The sequence below is a fragment of the Harpia harpyja genome, chromosome 14 (genome assembly GCF_026419915.1).
Source record: "Harpia harpyja isolate bHarHar1 chromosome 14, bHarHar1 primary haplotype, whole genome shotgun sequence".
Classification (NCBI taxonomy): Eukaryota; Metazoa; Chordata; class Aves; order Accipitriformes; family Accipitridae; genus Harpia; species Harpia harpyja.
Window position 1 is genome coordinate 39,170,185 of NC_068953.1, and position 25,367 is coordinate 39,195,551.

The window sequence follows — 25,367 nt, forward strand, 5'->3', positions numbered from 1 at the left end:
GTGCAATTCTCTGCCGAGCTCCAGCTAACTGGGATGTGCACCGGGGCCGCGTGCTCAATGGGCAAGAAGAGCGGAGGAGAGCTCAGGCTGCATTGCAGGGCTCTGTAGGCCAGCATGTGTAAAATGCTGGGGCTATTCCCACCCGGTGTTAGCATTCGGTCTCTTGTGCTGCATCTGCTTGTCTCCTTTTGTGTCTGGAGACCTTAATGAGAGCAAAAGATGCTCTTGAAAGGTCGCTAACGAAGCTGCCGGGGAGCGTTTTGGCTTTGTGCTGCGCGGAGCCGCTGCTCCGTTGCACACGGTGCCTTTGTTCCTCCCTCGGATGCACCAGAGCAGAGCTCATCTCGTTAGTGATGGTTTGGCTCCCCCCCCGGCACGTTTTCCTTCAGCTCTTTCAACTCCCCTGCCTTCAGTTCACGGCACTTGCGTTCAACCGAATGCAGCTTATTGGGGAGGAGTGAAGAAATCGAGGGGCTCCGGACAGCCCTTCTCCATGTTTTTTTTTTTTCTACTGCTGAGATGGAATCGGGACGAGATAAGGGTCCCAAACCCCGTGTTGTTACCGGCAATGCAGGGCAAGCCTGTGTGGCCCCTGCATCCCACTGCAGGCTTTACCCAAATCAGGAAAAATAATATTTACTTTAACAGATTGGTGGGGGGGAAAAGAATTAGCAGGATTTATTTTTCTCAAATGTCAGAGAAGGTGGGTTCGTGTCTCTGCTGGCTCTGAGCTGGCTTGTCCCCTCCTTTGCTCTTTTGCTGTGGGCTGTGGAGTGGGGAGGCTGGCAGTCCTGCTGCTATTTCTGGTGGTGAAGAGCTGGTGATGGGAGACGAGGGATGGCGAAAACAAAGTGTAGGGAACATTCATTAGCAATTATCCCTGCTTGCAGCTTGATTGGGGTGGCTGTCGGGGACATCTGATAGCCACTTAATGTATGTTCAAAGCGCTGGCTCCAGCGAGAGGGTGAATCTGGTGGCCGGTTTTCAGAGGAGCCTAGTGCTCAGCTCCCTTTTCCAGCTTGTACTCGGATGCTACATTTAACCTCAAGCTCTTTCTGCGTGTGTTAAGCTGCCTTGAGATCTTCTTCCCCCCCCGCCCCCCGCTAATCTCTTCACAGCTAGGTTCTTACAAACCTGTTAGCAGCAAATTGAAGCCCGACTGATGCAGTTGCAGAGATGGGATGAGCAAGGGGGGTGGTGGTTGCGTGGACACCAGTGTATGGAAAGTGTATGTGGGGTTTTCAACTGTGTGAAGCAGTGGGCTGGAGCAGCAGTTGGTAAGCTGTGCTGGCTGTTAGCAGCCCACGGAGCCCACCGTCCTCCCAACTGCCTCGTCGCAAGCCCGCTACGAGGTGGCAGAAGGTCTGAAAGGAGGCTGAATCATTTTTTTTTTTTTTTTTACACCATAGTTGCATTGCATAACCCCTCTCTTTTGAGCTTTCCTGCTCATCTGCAGGATTGGAGGAGGGTGGGCTTTCTCCTTTTTGAGGGACAACATGGCCTCTGGACTGTATTTGTTGTAGAGGGCCTTTTTAGCCACCTTCTCCTAAATGCTGAGTTGCTTCCCGGTAGAGGCAATGTCAAAGCCTGGAGTACTGGCACCTGTCTTATTTACACCCTCAAGATTATAATGGAGTGCACTTGTAATTAAGAAGGAACATCCCCCATCAGACTCCTGGCTGGGTTTGATTCCTGGTCTCCGGTAGAGAGGGAGTGTGCTTTCCCTCTAAGTTGACCTTTTATTTAAAAAAACTGCTGTTGCAGATTCTCTTTGCTGGGGATATGCTCTGCCTTCTCTCTCTGGTGCACTAGGTGTGGCCTTTGGGCTTTTACTTCAAGTCTCAGGTTTGCTGAAGTGCTGATGGGCAGTGGCCGCTGTCTGAGGGGTGTAGTAGTTGGGAGTAAATTTTTTCTCTGTCTCCTAAACTTACTGTGTTGCAGATTGTAGAGTGACTCGACTGACCTCTTACAGCAGAAACATTGAGAAATGAGGGTTTTTACTCGTTAGACACTTGGGCAGCTTTGGAAAATGTAACGGAGGCAAATGTGTTTGGTGTCTTGGTGGCAGCAGCTCTGCTGAAAGCGTAAGTCAACTGAGTAGTTGCCAATAGGAGAGGCATCTTCGGTGCAGAGCAGGTGGGTACTGATGTCCTTGTGCTGAGCTAAGCTGCAGAACGAGCAGCAGAGGTGGAGGAGTGCCGCCATTCAGCCACGCTGTCTGTCTGGATCCTGTTGACGACCAGACGAGATAGTGTAGGTACAGTCAGTAAGTGTCTACAGGCAACATTGCTCATGGTGATGACGTGTGATGTCAAGAGCAAGCGCTGTTTAGGGGACTAAATAGCAATAGGGAGTGATTTTGGGTAGGAAATACTATAACAGCTCCAGTGACCTCTAGAGAATGAGGTCCGTGGAGGTGGTTTCTAAACATGTTAAAATATTGGCAGCTAGTTACAGGTGTGCTGAGGAGAGGCTGTGCTCTTGGTCGTAGTGATGTGTCGTGTGGCAAAAGCATATCTGGCTGTTTCTCTGTTCAGTTTGCAGGCAGCGGTTTCAAGAGATGCAGCGGGCACATCTGACTTCTTGCTGCTCTCTAAGAGGAGTTTCAGTTCCTAACAACCCCTGGCCACACGCTCCTGCCATTCACCCGCTTCACCCGACCCTTCTTTGAGCAGTTCAGCCCATTACCCTGGCAGAAAACTGACTTTACCCAAAAGCTCCCTAAATTTCTGCAGGATGAATGAGTTGAATTGATTTGTGGAAGAGACCAGGGGAAGAGGGGAGCCTGGCCATTAAGTTGGCTCAGCATCTTGTGAGGGCTCAGCATCTTGTGGGAGCTCAGCCTTGCCTTCTTCACCTGGGAGCATCTTGTCTCCAAGTAGAGGAAAGGGTTACAGCTTTTTCTCAGCTCCGGCAGGCAGGAATATTCTGCTTTTGTTGTTCACCAGGATGGGATAAGAGGTTTCCGGGGTAGGTACAATAGGAAGCCTTAAATGTAGCGGCTCCACGAGGGGCTCCTTCCCTGCCTCCTGGGAGTGAGATGCCAGAGGAAGGACTGAGGCTTTTAAAATGCAGGACACGAACGGTTTTGGCACACGTACAGAAATGTACCCTGGGAGCGAACATGAAAGGCGGCGGCGTGGAAGCGTAAACCCAAGTTGCAGCTGTGGCATCCGCCTTGGCCTTGGGATCGGATTGAGCTGGAAGCTTTTGGAGCTGAAGGTTTGATCCTGGTTTCAGATGAAAGCTGTCAGTGGAGAAACAGATGTGGCTGTTGCTTTCACAGCTGATGCCAGAGTACCTGTTACAGGGATATTCCCTGCAGGGGGGCTGTTAGGTGTGTGAGGGGGGACATGGTGATGTCCAGGTCCACCAAGGAGATGGTGGCTGAGGAGATTTGGGAAGCAGCTTTACTCCAGGCAGCAAGACCGCTACGGCACACGGGTCCCGGACTCACAACCTGGCTGACGAAGCCACTGGCAGAACCGTGTGTAGTAGAGCAGGGATGGACCACTTCTGCGACCAGGTTTGGATGGTGGCTTATGGCCCACTGCTTTATGGTGTGACCTTTGGAGGCTGTGCTCGTGTAGGAGCTGCTGGGTACGTCAGGTCCTCTGGCTATGGAGGGACCACCAGTCACCTGCATGATGCTGAGAGCAATAAAGCGGCGCCAGCATTTCACACTCATCAGGCGTTGGCCGGGGATACTCACATTGGCTCTTTCTAACCTTCCAAGATCCTCCTTCCCTGCAGATGGGAAATGAAAATCCTTGGCATCAGCATGGAGCAGTGGAAGCAAGTCAAGCAAAGTGGCTCAGCCAAAAAAAAAAAAAAAAAAAAGAAAGAGGAAGAAACCTGTCCAACCCCAGATCGGTATAGCAGGGCATCCGTGTGCAATGCAGATCAGCATAGCTCTTTCTCCCCTGGCGCGGGTGTTGTACAGAGCAGCTAAGTACATGTACGTCTCTCTCTCTTGCTCGATGAATGGCTCTTACATGCTGTTGTAAAATGAGAGGGGCTGGGAATGCTTTCCCCGGTTGATCCAATCCCGGTGTTGGGCTTCTGTAAATCTCCCCTAACCGCTGGCAGTGCTGCCAAACCCTGCTACAGCACAGGGAGAGCGAGTTGCTCCCTGCTTCCCTCTCCGTGCCCAGCTGTTCCAGGGCAAATCCAAACTCATCTTGGCAGGTCGGTGAGAGCTTTTCAAACACTCAGCCTAAGAGTCATTTGTTAGTAACAAATGGGGGATTTGCCAGGACACGCTGTTCCATCTGGTCTGGCATCCTGTCCCCTACAGCAGCCTTGACGGATCTGCTCGAGGAAGGCAGGGGAGGAAAAAAAAAAAAAGGCGGCAGTTTTCCCATGGAAGGAAAACCACTTCCGCAGTCGGTTTGAACAGGGTTTCCTGGGCTGGAGCACCTTTGTGGCATGCCCTCACCTCTGCACCTGTCAGTGCAAGGTCTGCTTCTAATGGAGAATCTGAAGTGATGGTTGGTATATACATTTTTTTATTACTGTTTTGCATTTCACTTCTGAACACCAGTGAGGCTGAGCTGCATTCAGGCAGGACTTCGGTGCACTTCCCTCGCTGAGTGGTTTTTTTTTTTCTCCTTTTTCCCCCTGTGGTTAACGAGAGAAACAATCTGTTTATACTCTTCCTATAAAATTCCCTCATGTCTTCATCGCAGTGAAATCTCTCCGTAGACTGCGTGCGTGGAGCCAGCCCTGCACGGAGATGGCCGGCTTCTCTGAGCCATTGACTTGGCATGCTGCAAGTGTTTTTTTCTATTGCTCACCCTTTGGATGCAGATGAATCTCAAGGGCTGCCTGTCCCACAGCAGGATGGTGCGTGCTCTCCAAATCTCAAAGCGCCTTGTGTTTGGACTGAGTTTTTTGGGGAAGAGGTGGGGATGTATCCGTAGCTGGGACAGCTGCTTCAGTAGAAGAGGTGGCTACCCTTCTAGTGGCCATCGTCTCATTGGGTTTGCCAAGCTGTTTTGGTTGAGGTGCTGGTGTGCTGCCTGTGACCGGCTGGGGTTTAGCAGGGGTACCCGCATCCCCGGTCAGCTGAATCCAGGAACGTATCGGGCTGAAAATGGGTCCCATGCTTGTCCCAGCACTAAGGAGGCAGTGAGCAGGCAAGCTTGTGAGGGCAGGGCCCCCGACTGCCTTTCTGTCGACACCCCACACCCCACGCTTTAGATCAGCTTAAGCCAAGTGTGAAACCACACCTTTTAGGTAGCAAAACACAGGTCGGTGCTAAAGGGGGCTGAAAAGTCTTAGGGAGCACACAGGGAAGCGGCTCAGTGAGCAGATCTGAAAAGGGAGCAAGCTCTGGGAGAGGCGTGATGAGAAGAGGTTTAGCGAGGGGCTCACTGATTAAGACCCAAACCTGCAATTGGTTTTTTTGGTTTTGGTTGTTTTTTTTTTTTCATTAAAAGTTCTTGAACTAGTTTAGTCTGAGCTGCTGCAGCCTAGATATAACCCATCTCTTAAATAACAATTTCTCTGCTCCTGACCGCCAAGCTCTTTTCACACCCGCGGCAGTCGGTCTGACTCTGTTTTGTGTGTGTGTGTCTGTGTTTCCCAGTATCCAGATCTGAGCCAGGAGTCCGGATCTCCATTTGTCTTTATCTGCACTAATCCCCAGGAGATGGTTGTGAAGTTTCCCATCAAAGGAAAACCCAAAATCTGTAAGTAGTAAAGTTTCCACAGATGCCCCCCTTGGCCTTTCGTGCCTGCTCTCATCACCACCTCTGCTTGCCTTTGCCATATGAGTTCGCAACCTTTGCCCTGTGCTCTTTGATCTGTAGGTGTTTGTTTAATGACTCGAATACATCTGTAATATTTTTTTTGTCTTCAGTTCCCCTTTCCCCAGATGTTGCTTCCTTCCAAATACATGCCTCTTCCTGCCTCTGCAAACACTCGGGAGTCAAAGAGCGCTTGTGTCTGCAGCTGATCCGCTTCTGGCATCAGCCTGGGTCGGGATACGAGCCAGCACGGCGATGCTCAGGCAGATCCGCGCTAGCTCCTTGCCTGCGGTTCAGAATTACCCTCTCGCCCGTGAGGATGGTGAAGGCTTGAAGCAGCAAGAGCTGCAGGGCCAGATGGATGTTCTCCATCCGCAGGCCGGCAGGATGGGATGTCCTGGCAGAACTTGCAGGGAAGCGCCGCAGCATCTGTCCGCGCTCTGCTTGCCAGCGTCGTTAGTCCCTTTTATGAGCCACCAGCCCCTCCGCAGGCTGCCAGTTATTCCTGCCCGCTGCTGTAAAAAGGATGGAGGAGGGATGCAGCAGCTGGGGAGCCTGCAGTCAGCTCCGTCCTTATTAGCAGCCTCCCCACCACACAGCCTCGGGAAGGCACTGTACACGCTTTCAGGGGATGTGAAAAATTAATTTGACGGGCTAAAAGCAGCATAAGCAGAAATAGTCTTGGCTGTTTGTTTAGCAGAGCTGATGACTGGGTTTTCTTTCTCGTTTGCAGAGTGATTCTCTGCGAGTAGTTACCTAGCAGTGCAGGAGCAGCAGGATTTCTCAGGACTGGATAATAAGGGCTTTTGAAGCACAGTGTAGGGTTATTTTTGTTGCTTTTGAGTTTTGGTTGTTCCCCCCGCCCCGCCTCTGTGCTCAGAGAAGCACCGTTCTCCTACGGCTCCAGTCTCTCCCTGGGTGCCGGGGGTATTCCTGCCCTGCCAGGGTATTGAGCAGGGCAATTTGGTTTCTTCGCTGCCTTTTGTAGCAACATCTGGGAGGTGCATTCAGCCGATGGCGACAAACGATGCCTGGTGAGCTGCAGTGCTTGGATCTTGCTAGCGGCACCGTCCTCCCCCAGGGACGGGTCTTTTCCAGCGCTCCGGTGAGCAGGCAGGGTTGCGCCGAGTTACTTAGGATGCAGATGTCTTTGCTGCAGTAGAACAGCCTCGCCGCTGTTGCGTGGTGGAGCAGCCGCTGCATCCTCTTCATTTTTTTTTTTTTTCATTTTTTTTTTTTTCTTCTTGTTTTAACCTCTCCTTGCTCTCATACAGGCTCTCTCATGCCCCTTCACTGCCACACCTGCCTCCATCCGGCCGTGGTTAGGAGGAGAGCTGCCACCGGCAGCTGAAGGGGAAGCTGCCATGCGGTGTGAGCGCAGGGCAGCCGGCTTCTGCGCGTCTGCCTTGCCGGGTGCAGGTGCTGCCGGTCCCCTCCCCATCTGTCACATCATCTCCTTTGTGTTGTGACACTTTCCTGCTTGGAGAAGGATCAGTCTAACAGCCTGGAAGGAAGCCGGCTGTGCTGGCGGCTGCCTGCGCTGCCCGCTCCTGCTGCTGGCCCTGCCTTTCCTGCCCTCCATCCCGACAGGAGCTGTCACGAGAGCAGCGGCGGGGGAGACTGTGGAGTTGTACGTTCCCCTCCCGGAGGGGACGTCATCTGTCTGGGTGATATTTGTGACAGCCTAGGGAAGGAGCAGGGAAGCCTTTGACCTTTCACGGGGGTAAGGCGCTGTTTTAATAGGAGTTGGCATTACATCCAAGGCAGTCAAAAGCTTAATTCTCCAAGCTGGAAGCAGAGCAGGGGGAAGGTGCCGGCTCACGTCCCCACCTGAGCTCGCTGGCTGCCCTGGTCTCCTTGAAGCCTGGCTCAAGCCATGACAAAATGCCAGTTTGTCTTGTTGGGAAGCCAAGCCAGAGCGGTTTTCCTTGCCAGATAACAGCATGGACCTCGCCACGATGACATCTGAATGCTTCTCCGTTGCAAATTAGTTGTTTCTAGCAGCCTGGGGATGGGAAAAAAAAAGTAACATTGTTTGACTTTTGCTGCCAGGGTTATTGTTTGTGTGGAAGGGATGGGCACTGTGTTTGTGTTGCATCTGGGAGCATGGCTCTCCCCAAACACATCCCCGCTTAGTTTTAGTGCGCGTGGACAAAGCTCGGTGGTGGTTCTCATGGGAGATTTCCTTGAATCAGGGCAAAGCTTCCCTGAAGCCTCCCTCGAGCATTGCTGAGAAACCTCCCTTCAACAGCCAGCGGCTGGAAGAGCATGGAGGAGCAGGCAAAAGGACATGTTGCAATGTGAGACGAGAGTCCTTAAATCATTGAGTGGAAAGAGAAGGGGACCCTGGGGCTGTGGCCTTATTTTTAGCCTTTTCCTAAAGGTTACCTAGCTGATGCTTTATGTTTGCCAGCTGGTAGAGCAGAGGAGCCTCCTGATCGCTTTTGGGGTCCAGGAGGAGCAGGCAGGCGTGTTAAATACGAAGCTTGCAGCCCTGGAGGTGACATGGCGTTGGTGGTGGGGGACCAGAGCACGGAGCGAGTGTGAACTCGCTGCCTTTCTCCTGCCAAAAACCCCACAGCTTGGCGACACGGTGGTCTGACACACTGCTTCTGGACAGTCTGGCTGTGCTGGCTCAGCCTTGTTGGGTGCCTGTTGCTGTTTCCAGCCATTGCAAGGAGGGAGCTTCTTCCCCATCCTTAGGCAGGTGGGGAAAGTCTTCTCCCACATAGGGTGGCAGAGGGGATGGTGGATCTCCCAGACCTTGTAGGGGACCATCTTCCAAACTCTGTGGGCTCAGAGTGAGAACACTGTCTGAAAACAGACTCTCCAAGAAATGCCCTGTTTTGCCCTTTCTCTTGGCCTCAGTTTTAATTTACTCATTTGTGATGGTGGAAGACTTTTGCAGACAGCCTTTTGCGTCCCGTGGGCTGCAGGTTGGCAACTGCTGCACCAAGACATTGGCAGTGTCTGGTTCCTGCTCCCAATTTCGACCTGACTGTAGTCACGTTTCAGTTTGCGGATCTATGGCACAGTGACTTGCAAATGCTTGCTCACGTTTGGGGTTTTATTTTTGCATGTGTTATGGTTTTGGTGCGTTGAACTTCCTTCTCAAGCTCAGACAGCAGCAAGGCTGGCCCAAAACTCGGGCTGAAGGAGGGGGACGGGTGTCAGGGAGGCTGTGTTGTGCTGGTGGGACATCCTGAGCGAAGCGGTTTTGTAACCTGCCTCTCCTGGGAAAAGTGTTGTCGGACCCTTCGTTGAGCTGAAATTGAGAAGTTTTCTTGGTTTGAAGAGAAGGTGATGGTCTCTGGCTGGTTTGGAGCCATTTTCTCTGGACAAGCGCCCGCTTCTCACGGCACACGGGCATTTACCAGCAGTTTTTGGAGCAGTGGCCAAAGTGGGACCGGTTTGGAGCCTGGTGGACCTTGTCCCCACCGGGGATGAGATCTGCTGTGTGCTGCAGCTGGGTTGGAGCAACACGGCTCTCCCAGGGGCCGCATGGGCTGTGCTTCACCCACGGGGTGACACTGGGCTTGATCACCCGGAGGGACAATGCTGAGGGACCCAGATGAAGTGCTGAAGTGCTGCCAGCTCTGGCTCCATCCACCTCACTGGGTTTTCACTGGGACAAGCTCTGTCTGTCCATCTCCTTGGGATCAAACTCTGATCCCTTTGCCTCCTCTCCTGATGGTGTGACCATAGTGGATCCCCGTGTCCCTCCCGAGGGACACAGGGGATGCTCCCCAGGGAGAGGGGCTGCCCTCCCCAGCTCAGAATGGGGTCTGCAATTTTTGCTGCTGGCTTCTGCAGCACATTGGAGCCCCATCCCTGCTCCCAGCTACAGAGAGAGACGGGACGAGGCTGACATTTGGAGGATGGGAAGACGCAGGGGAGCAGGAGCAGGGAGGCGAGTTCCCTGGGAGACGTGGCATTAGAGGAGGTGACTGGCGCTGGTTGACGGCAAAGCCTCTCCAGGAGGCCAGCTCTTTGCCGTGCTGCCTCACTTAAGGTCACCTTCCCTTCCTTCCTCTCCCTTTTGGAGGAGGGCCCTTTGCTGGAGAGAGCAGGAGCATCCTTGTTTTTTTATGGGCAGGGAGAGGGGGACACGGACACTCCTCCGAGGCAGTGCCTCGGCCTCCCGGCTTGCTTGCCATGCCTGGCTTTTGGCTTCTTCTGCAGGAGTTGCCCAAATCCCATATTCTGGTGTCCTGCTCCTCTCCCAGGTGGGAGAGCGGAGCTGGCAGCAAAGCCACCGAGGGCTGTGAAGGACAAGGGGAGGCAGCTTTTGGTCCAGGTCCCACCGGAGCAGCCGGCCATGGGTGCCTGGGCTCCCCGAGGTGCTGCCTGGTGGCAAAGGCAGCGTGGCCCTCCCAGCTGGTGGCCTTGGAGGCCACCAACCTGGCACTTGGCAGCACAGGGTGGTTGGTCCCCATCATGTTGTGTGCCCCATTGCATCATCGTCCCCAAGCTGAGGGTTTATTGTCCCCAAGCCCAGCTTTCTGCCATGCTGTGGCGAAACATGTCCCCAGTATGGTGCTTGATGGTCCCCCATCGCCTTCAAATGTGTTGACACGCATCCTGCGGGAGAGTGAAGGGATCATTTCCCCCCCCCGGTAGTGGTGGGCAAGCGCTGGATGTTAATTTACTCTCCTCCTCACTGAATTTCCCCCTCTCCAGCGTCTCTTTGCCGCGTTGGACATGCTTGCCCCCGGCTCCCTGGTGTCGCGCCTGCGGAGGGAAGCCACGGCGGCTGGAAACGCCTGGCTCCTCAAGCACGATAATTGAATGTGACAGGAACACACTAACTAGGAGACCTCGCTGCCTCCAGCTGATTTGCATTGCAAATAGCATTTAAAATTAAAGAGTGATGAGGGTTTGTTGTGGTTTGTTTTTTTTTTTTTTTTTTTTTAATCCCCTCTTTACAGGGAAGCTGGATGCAAAGATCCATCAGGGAGCAAAGAAGGGGTTAATGAAGCAGAAAGCGATGGGGTGAGCCGGCGGGGAGCAGCAACATGTTCCCACGCAGCACCCGACTGTCACCGAAGGTTGCCGGAATGGTCCTCAACTCTGGAAAGCAGGTGCAAGACGGATTCCAGAGCGCTGTTAGGTATTGCTTTATCCATTGTATTCCAAAAGCATTAAAAGAGACGTGTTTTCACCGAGCTCTCACCCAACAGCCCTGTGCTTCCTGGGAAGTCACGCGCTGCAGACAAGGGTGGGTGGGAGATGGAGCTTGACGGGATGGGGTTCAACCAAGCGCTGGCATCTCCACATCTCCCGTGAGCACCGGATCCCAGGATGGGCGAGGGGAGCTCGCTGGCAGCAGCCAACCCCGCTCCATCTGTCTTGGCAGGCAGGAGGTAGCTCCATCCTGGCTTTGGCAGCCCCAAAATATGCCTCCCCAAAATGTGCCTTGAGGTTTTTTGGCTGGATAGGGTCAGACGCATCGTGGCGCTGGCCTCGCAGGAGAAAGGCAAGAAACTGTGGGGGACGAGGGGGATGGCTCCCAACAGCCGGAGAGCCTGAGCTCTGCTGAGCGTGTGCTTGGGGAAACGGGAGACTCGGGGTGAGAGGTGGGCTCTGTTTCTGCTCACAGGAGCTTGCCCTTCCAGCTCTTGGCATCGCTGGGAAGGGCCCAGCCTTAACATCCCGCTCTCCTGATTTGTATCGAAGCAGCAGCCACCCTGCAAAAGCTGACCCGCCCCTCCAGCAGCTGTTGTGTGCATGAGTTAAAAACCCGCTCTGCCTTATGAATAAGATTAATTTCTCCTTTTTCTTTAATCCTTCATATTCAGCATCTCCCCGCATTGCCATGTCTGTGCTCATTACGCATTTGTGTTCACTGGGCTGTGAGCCTTTCCTGCCATGTTGCTCCAGGCTCTTCCTTGTTGTGGTCTAAGTGCTCCTCCTCATTCCTCGGAGCCCACCCTGCTCTGGAGGGGACAGAGCAACCCCCGAGCACTGCTGGCATCCCCCCTCCTCCCCAGGGCCACGGTGGGGAGCAGAGCAGGGCTGCCGGTTCAGCTGCTCGGCACTGTCACTGGTTACAGGTTGTCCCAGCCCTCTGCTTCGGTTCCTGTCGCTACCCCATCAGGGAGGAGGAGGAGGGTGCGAAGCCTTCGTGCCAACCGCCTGTGCCCCCTGAAATTTGGCAGCTGGATGCTGCGGTGCTGGAAGCCGTCCCACTAGTGCTGCCGTTTGCCCTGGGAGTTGTCTTCTGGCTCTGTCTTCTGCTTTTGCTGCCTATGGGATCTCTGAGATGCTGGAGGTGGTGGATCTGGATTCGACGCCCGCCCGTGTCGTTCCTCATTTGGAAAACGCTGGCGGGTGTTTCAGCTCTGAGTTGCCCGGGCTTGGCACGGAGGTCGTGGTATGCGAGCTGCCGTTCAGCCTGGCAGAGGGAGGTGGGCTTCTGCCGCTTCCTTCCTCCTCTGGCTGTGTCCCCCCATCCACCAGCCTGTCCCTGTCCCTCGTGTCTCACCAGTATGGTCCCAATCAGCTGTGCTGGGACTCCCGGTGACTTCCCTGCACGTTCTTCTCTTCTTGTATCAGGGAGGTCCTCCTCTCTTGCACGGATGTGCCTCAAGAGTGAGAGGAAATGTCAGTGGTGCCCGCATGGAGAGGGATGGGGGGGCTTGGGGTGGCATCCTGGGGTCCTGGTGCCATGGGGAGAAGGAGGTGGGAGGGGCAGGACATTGAGGTTGCTTTGCCCAAGGTGCCTGCAGCTCCATGGAGCATCTCTCCTAGAGATGGGAAGGGGTCAACCCTCAAGCTTGTGGGACCAAGGTGGGGGAGACGCTCTTCCAGGCAGAAGACAGGCGCGTGGAGAAGGAGCCTCCGGTTACGTGGCGGACAACGTCTTTCACAAAACATCACAGATGTCTTTGCTGCCCTGCCCTGCGCCCCACTGGCATGGCTTGGGATGAGTGGGACACTGAGCACCCAGGGAGGACATGCTCAGCACCCAGGGCTTGCACCCGGGCTTGGGGTTTCCAGCTCCTGCTCCTTATCCCAGGAGTGCAGCACCCTCGGACAAGGCTGTGACAGCGTGGGATCTTGTACCATCACCGTAGGACAAGGGGACTGTGGGACTCGCGTCCTGTCCATCACACCTAAGGCCCATCAAAATCCCCATCTCAGGGCACTGCTTCCCAGGACAGGTCGCCCACCCCCTACCTAAGCCAGGTTTTTAATACGAGCCCAGGATTTGGCTTCATGTCAAACCAGATCCATCTCCTGCGTCCACTTCCGCGAAAGCGGCAGCTGTTTTGTCACCTCCCTGTGCTTTTATATCGCTCACAGGTCACATCTGTGTATCGCCCGAAGGTTTCATCCCCAAGGATTTCACATTCTCCACTGTTTGTTGGTAAAATGCACTGAGTCCTGCGGGGCTGGCGGCTCCAGCAGCCCCGGGCAGACTGGGTCACCGGCGCTGCTCGTGGTCATGGCAAAACGCACCATCGGAGGGATGCCGAGATCGTTTCCAATGAAGCCTTGTTGTCTGGCAGTGTTTTTATTTTCCTCCTGTATTAATGACATCATTTGTGGTTTTGCCGGGGAACGAGCAGACTGAGGCACTGATCCATCCCTGGTTTGTTCTGCATTCCTGGCAGAAGCTGGTTTTCCCACCCTCCAGAGCATCATCCCTGGTCTGGGATGTGCAGAAAATCAACACCCAATGCCCAGAACACCTTTTACCCAATCCTTTAAAAATTTTTGGTAAAAACTGACCTGAATTTATTAATATAGATTGTCTTGGGGCCCACCAGCGTTGGGTTTGTGCCACGTGAGGACAATTTCTCCTCTTCACCGTGATAAGGAAGAATTTCCCCTCTTCGTCTCTTTCGGGCTAAATGAATGCTCTTCTCATCCCTCTTCTCCTACTGCTTTAAACCTCTTCTGGCTCCCCTCCTGCCTGCCCCAGCCCCAAAAGCCAGAGAAACAGGGTGATGGCACCCAAAAGGCAGCCCTTCACGCTGTCCCACCTCCTTTGCCAGAGGCTTGGGTCTCGCATCGTCCTCGTTCGGGGACGAAAAGCATCAGAAGAAATTGGCGTCTCCTTCAATGTCCTCCTGAAACCGTGCTGGAGCAGGAGCCCTGCCATCCCCAGGGATGGTTGCACTTCTCTGGGCTGGGATGCCCCACGCCGGAGCCCGGGTGGGTGGGTGGAGGTGGTGGTCCCCCGCTCCATCACCTTCGCTGCAGGACCGTTTTCTGGCTCCGAGGTCTGCGCTGCCGGCATGCTGGCTTGGATCGTGCGCCCCATCTTCCATCAGCACGGCTTGCCGCACCGGTTCGCCTTGCTGGGAGCCAGCCGCTCCTGCGCTGGGCTGGTTTTGGGGTGTCCTGAGGTCAGGGCTGGGGCAATCCCCAGTGAGATGAGCCGAAATTTCCTCGCTGGCCAGCGCGTGGCACGGCACCAAGGCTTTGGGGTGGGTTGCGGAGGTTTGGGGGACATGTCACCTCCTGGGGACGAGGAGGGCTGGGGATCCGGGTGCTTTCAGGAAGGAAGGTGCTCCCTCCGTCCCACGCTGGAAACCTGTTTGGGGAGGAAAAATGACGGTGTGGGGCATGACGTCATGGGTTTTTTGGGGTGGATGTGTGTACCCCAGGGCGCACCCTGGGCGGTGCCCCCCCTCCTGCCCGCTCCCGGCAGGTCTCTCCGAGCGGTGGCCTGCCCAAAAACCAGCCCGAGCCGTTCCGTGCCGGCTCAGTGAGCGGAACCGGTGCCGGTGCCCCCGATAGCGCAGCCGTGGGGGGACCATGCCGGGCAGGGGGTCTCGCACGGCACCCCACAGCCCATAAAACACTCCCGAAAAGATGCCCTCCCCCCCTTTCCGAGGTGACACCCCGGCGGCTCCGGCTCCTCAGCAGGGGGAACGCTCCTCTCCGGGTTTTGCCCGCCGCTCCTGCGCCCCGGCTCCCGATCCGGTCTCCGCGTTTTCCGGCCGCGGCTTGACCGGAACCCTGGCGCCCCTCTTTGTGCTGGGGGCCGCGCCGCTCCGGGTTTTCCACGCCGCCGGGGCCGGGGCTGGGGCTTTCCGCCTAGTCCACGCTCCGTGACTCCACCTTCCGGGTTTTGAGTCGCACGCGCGCCAGCCCGCTCCGGCTGCCGCTCGGGTTCCGGCTCCGGGCTGCCGCGTCCCCGCCGAGCGGAGCCGAGCGGAGCCGAGCGGAGCCGAGCGGAGCCGAGCGCCCGCCCCGCCCCGCCCCGCCCCGCTCCGCCCCGCCCCGCCCCGCCAGGCGGACACCGGCGCGGCCTGCGCGGCGCGGCGCGGCCCACAGGCGCGGGTGGCATGGCGGCCCCGGCGGCCGGCCCCTAGCTGCCGGCGGAGCGGAGGAGGAGCGGCCTAGGCGGCCCCATGGAGGAGACTTAGGGCCTGCCCGGGACGGGAACGGAGCCCGGTGAGTGCGGGCCGGGCCCGGCCTCCGCGGCGCCCCGGCGGGGTGGGGGTGGGGGGCGGTGTCGGTTAGGGATCCCCCGCGGCCGTTGGGGCCTGGCCTGGGTCGTCGTTCCCCCCCCCCCGCGGTGACCGTTGGGCCCTTCCCCCGCGGCCGTTGGGGCCAGGACCCCCCCCCCCCGCCCCCCCCCCCCCCCGCTTTAAGCCCCCTCCCGTGGCTGGGCGCCGTCGCCGTGGCCCGGGCACGTCCCTCTGTGACCGTTGGGACGGGGGTGTGTGGCCTTCCCCCCTCCCCCGTGACCTTTGGGGGCGGCCCCCCCCCCGGTGTCGGGGCCCCGTGGAGGTCGGGTGGCCGCCCCCCCCCCCCCCAGGGGTGCGGGGTCACCCCCCCGCGACCGTCACCTCCTCCACGGCTGTGGAACCGGTGGGGGGGGGCACCCACGGGGCGGTGGGGCCTGGGGTGCAGTCCCCCCTCCCGCCGGGTTGTGTGATGGGGGGGCTCGGCGTGTGCGTGGGGTCACGGAACCCTCACGGCTGCGGTGGGGGAGTGGGGGGGGATCCGCTGTGTGCGGGGTCGCCGCCGGGGCAGGTTTTGGGGTGAGGGCCGGGGGGAGGGGGGGGCACGACACGATGTGTGTGGGCCGTGGGTGGTGGCAGGACACGGGGGATGCGGTTCCCGAGAGGGCAGCTGTGTCCCGGGGGGGGGGGGCGGGGTGGGTGCGTGTGTCTCTCTCCATTCCCCACTCCCCCCCCCCACCCCGTGTCTGTGCAGGGAGGGTTTGGGGGACACACGGACCGGAGGGGCCCCGGGAGGGCTGGTTCCCCTGGGACACCGCACCCCAGCCCTCTCGGGGTGCCGGTGGTGGCGGCGGGGGGGGTGACGGGCATGCGGCCCCACGCGGGGGGGTTCTTGGCACAAATCACGGAAGATTCAATTTTCCCGAAGATGTTGAGCGAGCACGAGTTGTCTGTGGGTTTCGGTGCGGGGCAAACGCTGCGAGCGCAGCTCCTCCGGCGAGGCCGCCGGGGCCGGCTCCAGCCCCCCCTCAGCTCCGCTTTGGCCAGGGCCCACGGGTGTCCCCGCTTGCCGGTGACCGCGGTGCGGCAGGACGAGCAGCCGTCCTTCGAGCCCCCCGTGCTGCCCGCCACGGAGCCCTGCTGACGAGGGTCAAGGCGTGGGGGCCTGATCCCGGGATGGGGGGGGGAGTGGGGTGTGACACCACGAGTGACAACGTGGCCGTGCCGGCGAGGCGTCCCATAAAGGCTGTGGGTTTCTGCGGGTGGAACGGAGGGCGAGGACGGCCGCTCCTGCCGTGAAGCTCTCCCGCCCGTTGTGTACACGGGGAAGGTCACAGGTTCAGGTCTGGTCTGCGAGACTTGGCTCCCCTCCATCTCCCAGCAGCCCTCTTTTTTTTTTTTTTTCTTTTCCTTTTTCCCCCCTTTCTGGGAAGGCCCTTTCCCTCAGAGGAGGTGTTAGACGCACACATCTTCTGTGGCGCCCACCGAAGAACTCACGGGCCCTTTTTTCTCCCCCCCACCCTCCCCTTTCAGAAGAATTAAGGATGCTGGCTTTCGGGCTCCGGCGTGCGCAGGGGCGGCGTGGGTGCTCGCAGCCTTCCTTGCCTGGACATCCTCAGGAAAACCGATTTCCCCGCTTTGTGCGATGACTCCAGCATCGGATTATGCTGCACATTTCTAGCTCTTTGTTGGCAGTACGCGACCGCACACGCACGGCACTTGAAAAATCCAGTCAGCTTATTTTATTGATTAGCTCTTGACCAGAAATAATTTATAATTTATTATTTTGAAGCTGTTTCGGTCTCGAAACAAAAATCCTTGCCCTTTTATGCCCTCGTTCATCCAGCAAGGTTTTCTCCTCTCCCTGTGGGGTAGAGCTGGCTGAGGAAGGGAGACGTGAGCAGCACCGGGAGCGTGGCCGTCTCGGTGGTGCAAAAGGACAAGGATTTAATGTTTCACCTAAACTGGCCTCGCGTTCAGGACAAGGGCTGCGAGCCAGTTAGAGCCACCGGCGGAAATTAATTATCAAGCAAGTTGTAATGATCTGTAATTGAGTATGGCCAGGACACGGGGATTTTTTTTTTTTTTTTTTTTTTCCTTTTTTCAAGCTGGGCGCTTGGACTTGGTTTCCAGTGGAGGGTCTGTGTGTTTTGTGAGTCGCCATTAGGCTGCTCGTTAGCTGGAGGGGCTGGTGCGTGCGCGTATACGCACGTAGGTGTCTCTTAATACACGTGTTATCCTACCGCGGCGTCCTCTGTGCATGCCGAAAATGGTGTTATTTTTGGGGGGGGGGGGGGGGAGAAGCTGCTGCGAATAAGTAATGTTTGTCCTTCTGTAGCCCTGTGCTGTGGGCTGGGTGGCAACCGCAAATAATCTCTCCCTCTCTGCAGTTGCAAGGTTGCAAAGTCCCCTCGCGCTCACTGCACCCGACTTGTCGGACGTCGGCGGGCACGGCATCTGCTTCTGCTGCTTCTAAAGCTTTTTCCCTTTGAATCGTTAGGCTAGCTGAAAATGTGCCTTTTTCGGGAAGAAAGGGCTCGCAAAGCATAAAGGCAATTGAGGGGTTCTCATGCTGTGTTGGAGCTACCTAACAGCTTGTGTATCTTTATTATGTATGAACAAGAAGGAAGGACAAGAGTTCACTCCGTCTGGTTTACTCCATTTGAGAACCGGGCCACGTTGAATTGAAATTTGCCTCCAGATTATATTTACGGTATCTTTTTAATTTTAATTGCATAAATTAAAGAAAACCAGAAGCTGCCTCGTCTTTCTAGCACTTCCCTGTGGGCATCCCTACCGAAACACAGTCCGTGTCCGTGAGTTGTGTCCCCGCTGTGGCGGAAGTTGGAGACCCGTGGCTGGGATCACACTCCTGGGGCTCAGGCGTGATAGAAGGGCGGTTGGGGACCAGAGTTGGACGTCATGCCTGATGCTGTGATTTACTCGGTATTTCCTGGGTGTGTGCTGCCTAAAAAGGGATCTTGCTCTGCTTGCTCATGGCGGGAAGAGGAAGAGCTGGGCTGTATCGTGTTGCTTTCGACCTTGGACGGGCTGGGAGCGGGGATGCACCTCACCGCCGTCCTGCCGCGCCCCACGCGGCAGGGCTCCAATTCGGATTAGGGCCTCTGGGTGCTGATGCAATACAGTCCCAGATGTAATGCAATAAGCTTCTTTGTCCCCTTTATCCGGAGTATTATGTAAATAAGATGGTATTTACGGTCCCAGGTATGTTGTTTTGGGGATGTGTGACAGCGTGCGTGTGCAGCTATGCCCTTTGAGTGTTGACACTGCTGCTTCTGGCCGGCTTCCCCGGCCGGAGGCAGGGACCTGCCGGGAGCGGGCAGATGCTCGCGGGGAGCGCGTCACGTGCCGGCCTCCTGCCGAAAGGAGGTGAGGCCGTAGGTGACCTTGCCAAGGGCTGGTGACAGTTTAACCGTGCTCAGTTGCTTGTACACAGTGAACGCAGCAAGCGGGTCGATTTTGGGTAGTCCGTAGGAGCTGGGGTGGTTTTCCCACCGAGTTCAAGGTGAGGTCCGTGTTTATCTTTGCCGGCTTGCCACAGAATACGGACTGATGTTTCTCTAACCTCTGGATTGTGAGAGTCGTGGGTCTGTTTCCAAACCTGCCCTGTATTTCTTTGCAGCTGATGGTGGTTTGTGGAGGGATTTTCTGAGGAGCACCAAAGTCCCCAAAGCACTTGGAGATGGCCTGGGCTGTCTGCAGTTCTTCCGTGATGCCTCTCCTGATGCTTCATGGGCATGGGTCAAGTGCATGTGGGCTCTCTGGATATGGGGAGAGCTGGTCCCTTCCCCATGGAGCTTGCCTGCTTATTCGGGAAAGTCATAATTTGGATGCTTGTGCTGTGGTGGTAGTGGCTGGAGGAAGGATGATACAGTTGCATGGGGTGCCTGACTCCAGAAGGGTTTTGGGGATGTAGGAGGTGTGTTGAGGAGCTCATCTAGGTGTGAAGCATCTTTTACAAGACTGAGGGTAGGTAGATGAGCCGGCTCAGAGCATGTGGCTGCCCCAGGAGCTCATCGGTGGCCGCGTATAGCTACTGGACTGGGGCTTTGGCCACCCCAGCAGCAGCTGGTCTGGTCCACATCCCTGTGCTGGGTTGGCTCAGATGAGGAAGGGTTTTTTTTTTTTTCCTTCCCTTGGGGAAGGGAAGAAAAAAGATCCCACTGGGACGTGGCTTCTTTTGTCACGCAATTGCATCGAAAATGCGCTTTCCTGCTAACGAGGCTCAGTGCCTTGCGGTGTGATGTGGTTTCAGAGAAAGGAGTAAGGTTTTGCTCTGGCAGTCCTATGGTAAAGAAAATAGGGAACGGCTGCCTGTCTGGGAAACTTGCTCTGTGACTCTAGTTGCTTGCGTGATTTCTTTGTTTGAATTTATATAATTTCTTTAAAGCAAACACCTATTTCACTTCTGGGTTTTGGTGAAAAGTCAGGTTTTGAGATGAAACCAAGAGGTTGTTTTGCTTTTGCTGCAGCTGAGTGTCCTTCACGTGCAAAAATTACTGATGTAGCTGCTTAAGCATCAGCTCAGATGTTGTATGAGGGGGTGTGTGTGTACAGAGAGGGTGTAAATGGATGCAAGTGCATTTTTGTGGATGAATAAGGAAGATTTCTGGAGAATCTTGATATTTTGTATTTAAACATTAAATGCTCAACTTCTACAATTCATTTCCTTGTTTATGGAGTAAGAAAAGAAAGAAGAAGGAAAGATAACGTTGTCCCTTTATGCCTGTCCTTCCCCGACCGCATTGTGGACACAGAGAAGTTTCATGGCATCGGATTTTCGCTCCGAGCTGTTCCTGGGTCCGCTCGGCCACTCTTCTGACGGCTAGAAGGATGGTATCTTTGTACAGTGCTACGCCACGTGCAATGTCTTGTCTTTTTGCGTGGCTATGCCAATTTATTGATAACAAAACAAGGCAGTTTGATTTTAATAAATTTGCTGAGCCCGTTTGTGGTTTTGAGTAAATGGAGCGTCCCTGGCTCAAGATAGTCCAAAGATTTGGCTCGGAGTTATCCCGGTGCTTCTCCAAGGGGAGAAAGGGCGGCTGGGGAGGAGTCTGCTTTGCAGCTTTTAAAGGAGTGAAAATGAGGTGTGTAATGACTTAGCCATGAATTCAATTGAAGAGGTAGAGTCTTACTAATCTCCAGGAGAATTACTGCTCCTTCCCCAAAGATTTAGTAGCTGGTGCCATGGTGAAGTTTCTTGTCCTGAAGATTTCCTGTTTGTTTTTCAGGGGTTTCAAGTCTAATCTCTACCTTCCCTCTGTACCTATTGCCATGAGTAATTAAAAGTGAACTAAGACTACCAAAATAAGCCAAGGACACTTTGATGCATGGTTCTTGCTATTTTTTATTGTATTCCTTTACATGTTGGCTAATTCACAAAATTCAGCAATTTGCAATGGGTCATTAGCATGAATTAGCAACTTTCTGATGTATATCATAGCTTTGTAAATGTGCTTTATTAATCTGTGAAATACACCTATTTATTATCCCTCCCGGGGAAAAAAAAAAAAAAAAAAAAAAAGAAGGATTTCTTGGCATGGTACTTGCTCTGCTTGCATTTGTCCCTGTCTGTGTACGCCTTCCCTCCTCCTTTACTTTGCAGTCTGGTTGGTTTTTCCCAAAGTGTTCCCAGGCTGGTGGTTTGACAGCAAGAGAGATTACAGCCGCATGTACGGTCCTCTGCTGCAAATGAAGCCTTAGCTCGTGTAGCCAAGGTGCCCTAATTGGTTATTGAATGAAGGGAATTAAAGGCATTAATAGGTGAAGTGGCGGCTCCTTCATTTTTGGAGCAGTGGAGGGATGTTCGTCCTCTTCTGAAGCCTGGGAAACAGCCAAGGCTGCCTGCGTGCTCCTCTCCTAAAAGAAAAAATAAAGCCCAGAAGCTCTCCCTCCCCTGGGAGCAACCTGGGAGCGAGCAAGCAAGTATCTGTCCGTCCTCTCCAGATTGCATTGCTGTATACCCCTCTCCTGTCGCGGTAGGGCTGTGGCTGGGAGACGCCGCTCAACTGGGCATCGCTCAGCTGGGATCACTCCAGTGCTCTTCCTTTGGAAGGAGAAGACAGAGATGAGACGCAGGAGCCCTCCCTGCATCTGCCAACGCAGCCGGTGGTTTCCCTTTCCAGCTGTACCTCTGTGGAGGCTGATCCTTGTTGGAAACCTGTGTGGCTGCAACCGTGAAAGCCCCAGCTTGGGACTGGGACCACTGTGGGTTTAGGGGATGGCAGGGATACCAGGGTGGCTGGGAGTGAGGTGAGGAGCCTTGCCGCCTCCAAAGCCCCGTAAGGAAAGGGTACGAACGGCTGGTTCAGAGGTGCCTGCTCTGCTCCTGCCGATGCCCAGGAGCTTGGGCTACTGCCAAAACTGCGGGTGCCTTTCTGCCACCCTGCTGATGGCGTTGGGCAAGCAGGGGGAAAAGGGCGAGCTCCTTTTTTCCGGCACTTACTACAGTGGTTATTTATGCCATTGGTTGTCTTTGGTCTTCGCCAGCTCTTCTTTCTTCCCATCTCCGTGACTGATGCTTTGGGGATCTTTCCTGGTCACATCCATCTTGCTTCCTCTCGCTGCTGACTTTCTCAGGCTGCTGGCGGTTTTCCAGCCGGTGTGGAGCTTTATATGAAATTTGTAAGCCTTTTTGGTTATTTTTATGTGCTCTCTACCCCCTTCTAGGTTGCACATGAGGACAGGCCACTGATTCAGATATCTTTAAGCCACTCGTAAATCAGTTCACTTCTGTGTTGGGGTTAGCAAGGGTGTAACCAGACAGGGGTTAAATCTGCATGGCTGCTCCACTTTCCCAGTGGAAACCAGCTCCCTGCTCGAGGGACAAACAACCCCCAGGTTTGTCCCTATGGGAAGCTTCGCGATGCAGAGCTTGGTGCCAACGAGATTTGCTCAGATGTCCCGTTTTGAGTGTTTAATGTTAGTTTTGGCAACAGCCAGCAGCGGCATGGCTGGCTGGGTTCAACAAGAATGGGATTTGTGGTGGTAGGAGAGCACCGGGGCCATGTCTGGTGCTGCCGGCAGCACTTCCGATGAGCTGTAGTGTGCCGGCTTGTCTAGCTTAGACTCATCTGAAGCGCTTCTGAGTTAATCCTGGCCGGTTATTGCTCATAGAGTTGCTTTTTGCTTTTGTGACTGTGTAGCTGCCGATGGTCCGTGCGTCAGCCTTCAATAGCCAAACCCTGCGGTGATGCCTCTCCGCTCCCATGGCGCTGCCGGTGCCAGTGCCGCCATGACACCTGCAGTTGCGCAGGATGGCACGTGGGGATCGCAGGGTGAGCGGGGGATGCAGGTTTTGGGTGAAGATGGGGCTGTGCTTCTAGTTATGGTTAAACCCTCGCTTGCAGGTCTGGGCATGGCAATTACATGGTGGTGTCTTCCAGCATGCAGACACAATGGTGAGGGGTAAATCCCTGTTGGGCGTCCGTAATTCAGGATAGATCTAGAGCTGAGCTTGCAGGAAGGAAGCTGGCTCTGTTATTTTACCCACCGAATGCTTTTTCTCTGGTGCATGTGGGTTTTTCAATTTCTTTTTCCCAGTACAGCTGAGTGTTAAGAGCTCTGGGCACCACTTTATGTTTATGGATGTGGATCTGAGTACCGGGGTTGCTGAGAAAGCTCTTGGCCATTTTCAGCTGTCGGAGGTTTTGAAGTCTGCAAGGTTACGCTTGCTGGAAGAAGTCTCGGACGGTGTTTTTGGATGAGCAGACTATGGTCCAGCCGACCCTGAGCCCTGCTGCTACCTGCTCATCTCTGCGGCAGGGGCTTGGGAAGGGGATGTGCCTTGCACAGGACAGCGCTGTGTGAGAGTTGTAACGAAGGGCTGGCACGGCTCTTGTCTGCCCTAGCTGTGCTTGATGCTTCTCTAGTCCGTGCTGCTGCTTTATCCCACCGCTGTGACCTTTCCTGCAAACCTGGCTCCTGCCCGGCAGGAGGGCTCTGTAGGAGGGCTGTGCATGCAGGCAAGTCACTGGACTTAAAGGGCAGCTACAAAGAGGGCGAAGACTCTCTCTTCACGAGGAGTCATGTGGAGAAGTCAAGGGGTAATGGGTACAAGTTGCACCGGGAGAAGTTTCATCTCAACATAAGAAAGAAATTTTTTATGGTGAGAACAGTCATTCACTGAAACAACCTCCTCACGGACATGGTAGAGTCCACGTCACTGGAGGTTTTCAAGATGTGACTGGACAGGGTGGTAGATAATCTCATCTAGGCTCCCTTTCCCACAAAAGGTTGGACCAGGTGACCTTTCAAGGTCCCTTCCAACCTGGTCTGCTCTACGGTTCTATGACTTGAGTCGTGTTGACACATACATTCACGCTTGTGTGTAACGATGGTGCTTGCTCAGCTTCCCACTGGAGAAGTGGCTCCAGCAGTGCGATTCAGCGAAGAGCAAGGGGACGTACCAAGAAGGTGACGTTTGCTTGCTGTCCTTCACGGGAATGAAATGAAGTGATGTTTGGTGCCTTCGTGTGGGTCTGTAGGTATTGATGTGCCTCCTGCTCGAGCTGAGCATGCACTTGAATGATGTTTCTCTTGCCGTTAGTTTTCTTGAAGTATGAAGCTCTGGACTTCCTCGTGTGTTGTTGGAGGAAATGTGAGTTGAGTTTTATTCAGTACAGAGGTAAGTAGCTTGAAAAAAATGCAAGGGTTGAGAGACATCAAAATCAAATAATTGTAAATCTGAAGAACTGCGGGCTCTTGAGGCATGAACAAATGAAAAATTGGGACTTTGGTGATGACACTTCCAAGAGTGATGGGAGGATTAAAGAGGAACTTGTTCCAGTTTTCCCCATTGCATGATATGAAGGAAGGCGTGAAACATTTCTTCCTTTTTGTTTTCCCCCTTGTTGTCTGCATTGCACGTCAGTGGCGTTTGGCTGGTTGTGAGTTGAGGGAAGCGAGGGGATCTGTTGAGGGTGGCTTTGCCATTGAGCCATGTTCAAGAACGTTGGGTTTTTCAGCCCTAGATTGAGTTTCTCCTCAACGCCTGTTTGGTGTCGAGGTTAAAGAAGTGTCAATAAGAAGAAAACTCTGAGTTTTAGCTAATCTGGTGAAGTGTTTTCTTCAAACACGGCCAGGCTGAGATCCGGCACCGTGTGCCCTTATCTTGTGTCTACAGTTTTTCGGGACTTCTTTGTGTGCTGTAGTCTTGCTGAACGTTGCTGTAAAGGTTGTGTTTTAAGGTCATGAACAGATGGGGATGGATGTGAGGTTGAATTTTGATTGGAGCTGCATCTTTTGACTGATGATGAACGTGAAGATGACGCTTGAGTGTGTATTTGGTAGCAGGTGGGTGTTGTAACTGATAAATCTCCTGAGCTTTCCTCCCAGTAGGGTGATTGCTTGGCCACCCCTACATCAAGGAGACCTTTGCTCACCTCTCCCGTCTTACTCCATCTCCAGGCTCTTCCAGTGACCTCATCAGTCCTGCTTTTGTAATGCCTGGACTGAAATATTTCAGGCTTTTCTCAAGAATGCCAACAAATGACTCATGACTCGAGCGCTGCCCTGTGTCAGGTTCATCTCCAGTGTCAAGGCTCAGGCTACGGAAACGTGGAGTCCCGGCATAAGTTTCTTGATGTCTCTCCGGGTGCTCTGGCTGCAGTGCATGCTGGAAGATGTAGTCTTGGTGGGGTGCACCTCCATATTAAAAAAGAAGGGTGGCTCCATTTTATTCAAATTGGGTTTAGCCTTCTCCCTCCTGGCAGCTCGCCGGTGCTGTCCCGCTCAGCCCCGAGAGCCACCGAAGTTCTCCCAGCGCCTTGTGCGAGCAAGGAGGCGGGAGCACAGCTCTTCCATTCAAAATCTTGCTTAATTCCACATTGAACAGCTTGTTTTGAAGCCCTGCGCTTTGGTGTGTTTTGCAACAGCTCGGACTCCCGCCGAGCAAAGGCGATTGAGGGATCCTGCCCCCCTTGGGTGGCAGTTCTGGAGGGTGTCATGGTAAATCTCCTTTGTCTGCTACAGCTTGACTGATGTATGGGGAGAGCAAACCCTCCTCCCCTGCGTGATTTCTTGAGCTGAAAGCAGCAAGTGAGTGAGGAAGCTCCTTTGTGCAGATTTCTCCGTCTCCTCTTGTGCGTGCCAGCTGGCTCGCGTTCAGCATTTCTCTTTTTTTCTTTTTTTTTTTTTTTTTTTTCCTCCCCCATCTCTAGAGAGAGGGGGC

General features: G+C 54.7%; 2 protein-coding genes and 2 long non-coding RNA genes across 7 annotated transcripts in view; 3 read left to right on the forward strand and 1 right to left on the reverse strand.

The window, feature by feature from the left end:
• The window catches only part of TRIP4 (thyroid hormone receptor interactor 4), a 34,920-nt gene extending 24,005 nt beyond the window's left edge, over window positions 1–10,915 (forward strand). Inside the window, exons 12-13 of one of the 2 annotated variants that reach the window (XM_052808578.1) lie at window positions 5,591–5,693; window positions 10,679–10,915. In XM_052808578.1, coding sequence (XP_052664538.1) covers window positions 5,591–5,693; window positions 10,679–10,746 — 171 coding nt within the window. In that variant the 3' untranslated portion in view covers window positions 10,747–10,915. The remainder of the gene's footprint in view (window positions 1–5,590; window positions 5,694–10,678) is intronic. The other variant, XM_052808580.1, reaches the window with a different exon arrangement.
• LOC128151295 (uncharacterized) overlaps window positions 1–25,367 on the reverse strand; it is a 92,556-nt gene that overhangs the window by 30,459 nt on the left and 36,730 nt on the right. The gene's annotated exons all lie outside the window — the stretch shown is intronic.
• Window positions 6,399–10,629, forward strand: LOC128151296 (uncharacterized). Its single transcript, XR_008238330.1, has 2 exons — window positions 6,399–6,855; window positions 7,025–10,629. It is a non-coding gene; the product is annotated as an uncharacterized LOC128151296 (long non-coding RNA).
• ZNF609 (zinc finger protein 609) overlaps window positions 14,980–25,367 on the forward strand; it is a 74,515-nt gene continuing 64,127 nt past the window's right edge. For all 3 annotated transcript variants that reach the window (XM_052808574.1, XM_052808572.1, XM_052808573.1), the window contains exon 1: window positions 14,980–15,158. The gene's annotated coding sequence lies outside the window, so the exon portion shown is untranslated. The remainder of the gene's footprint in view (window positions 15,159–25,367) is intronic.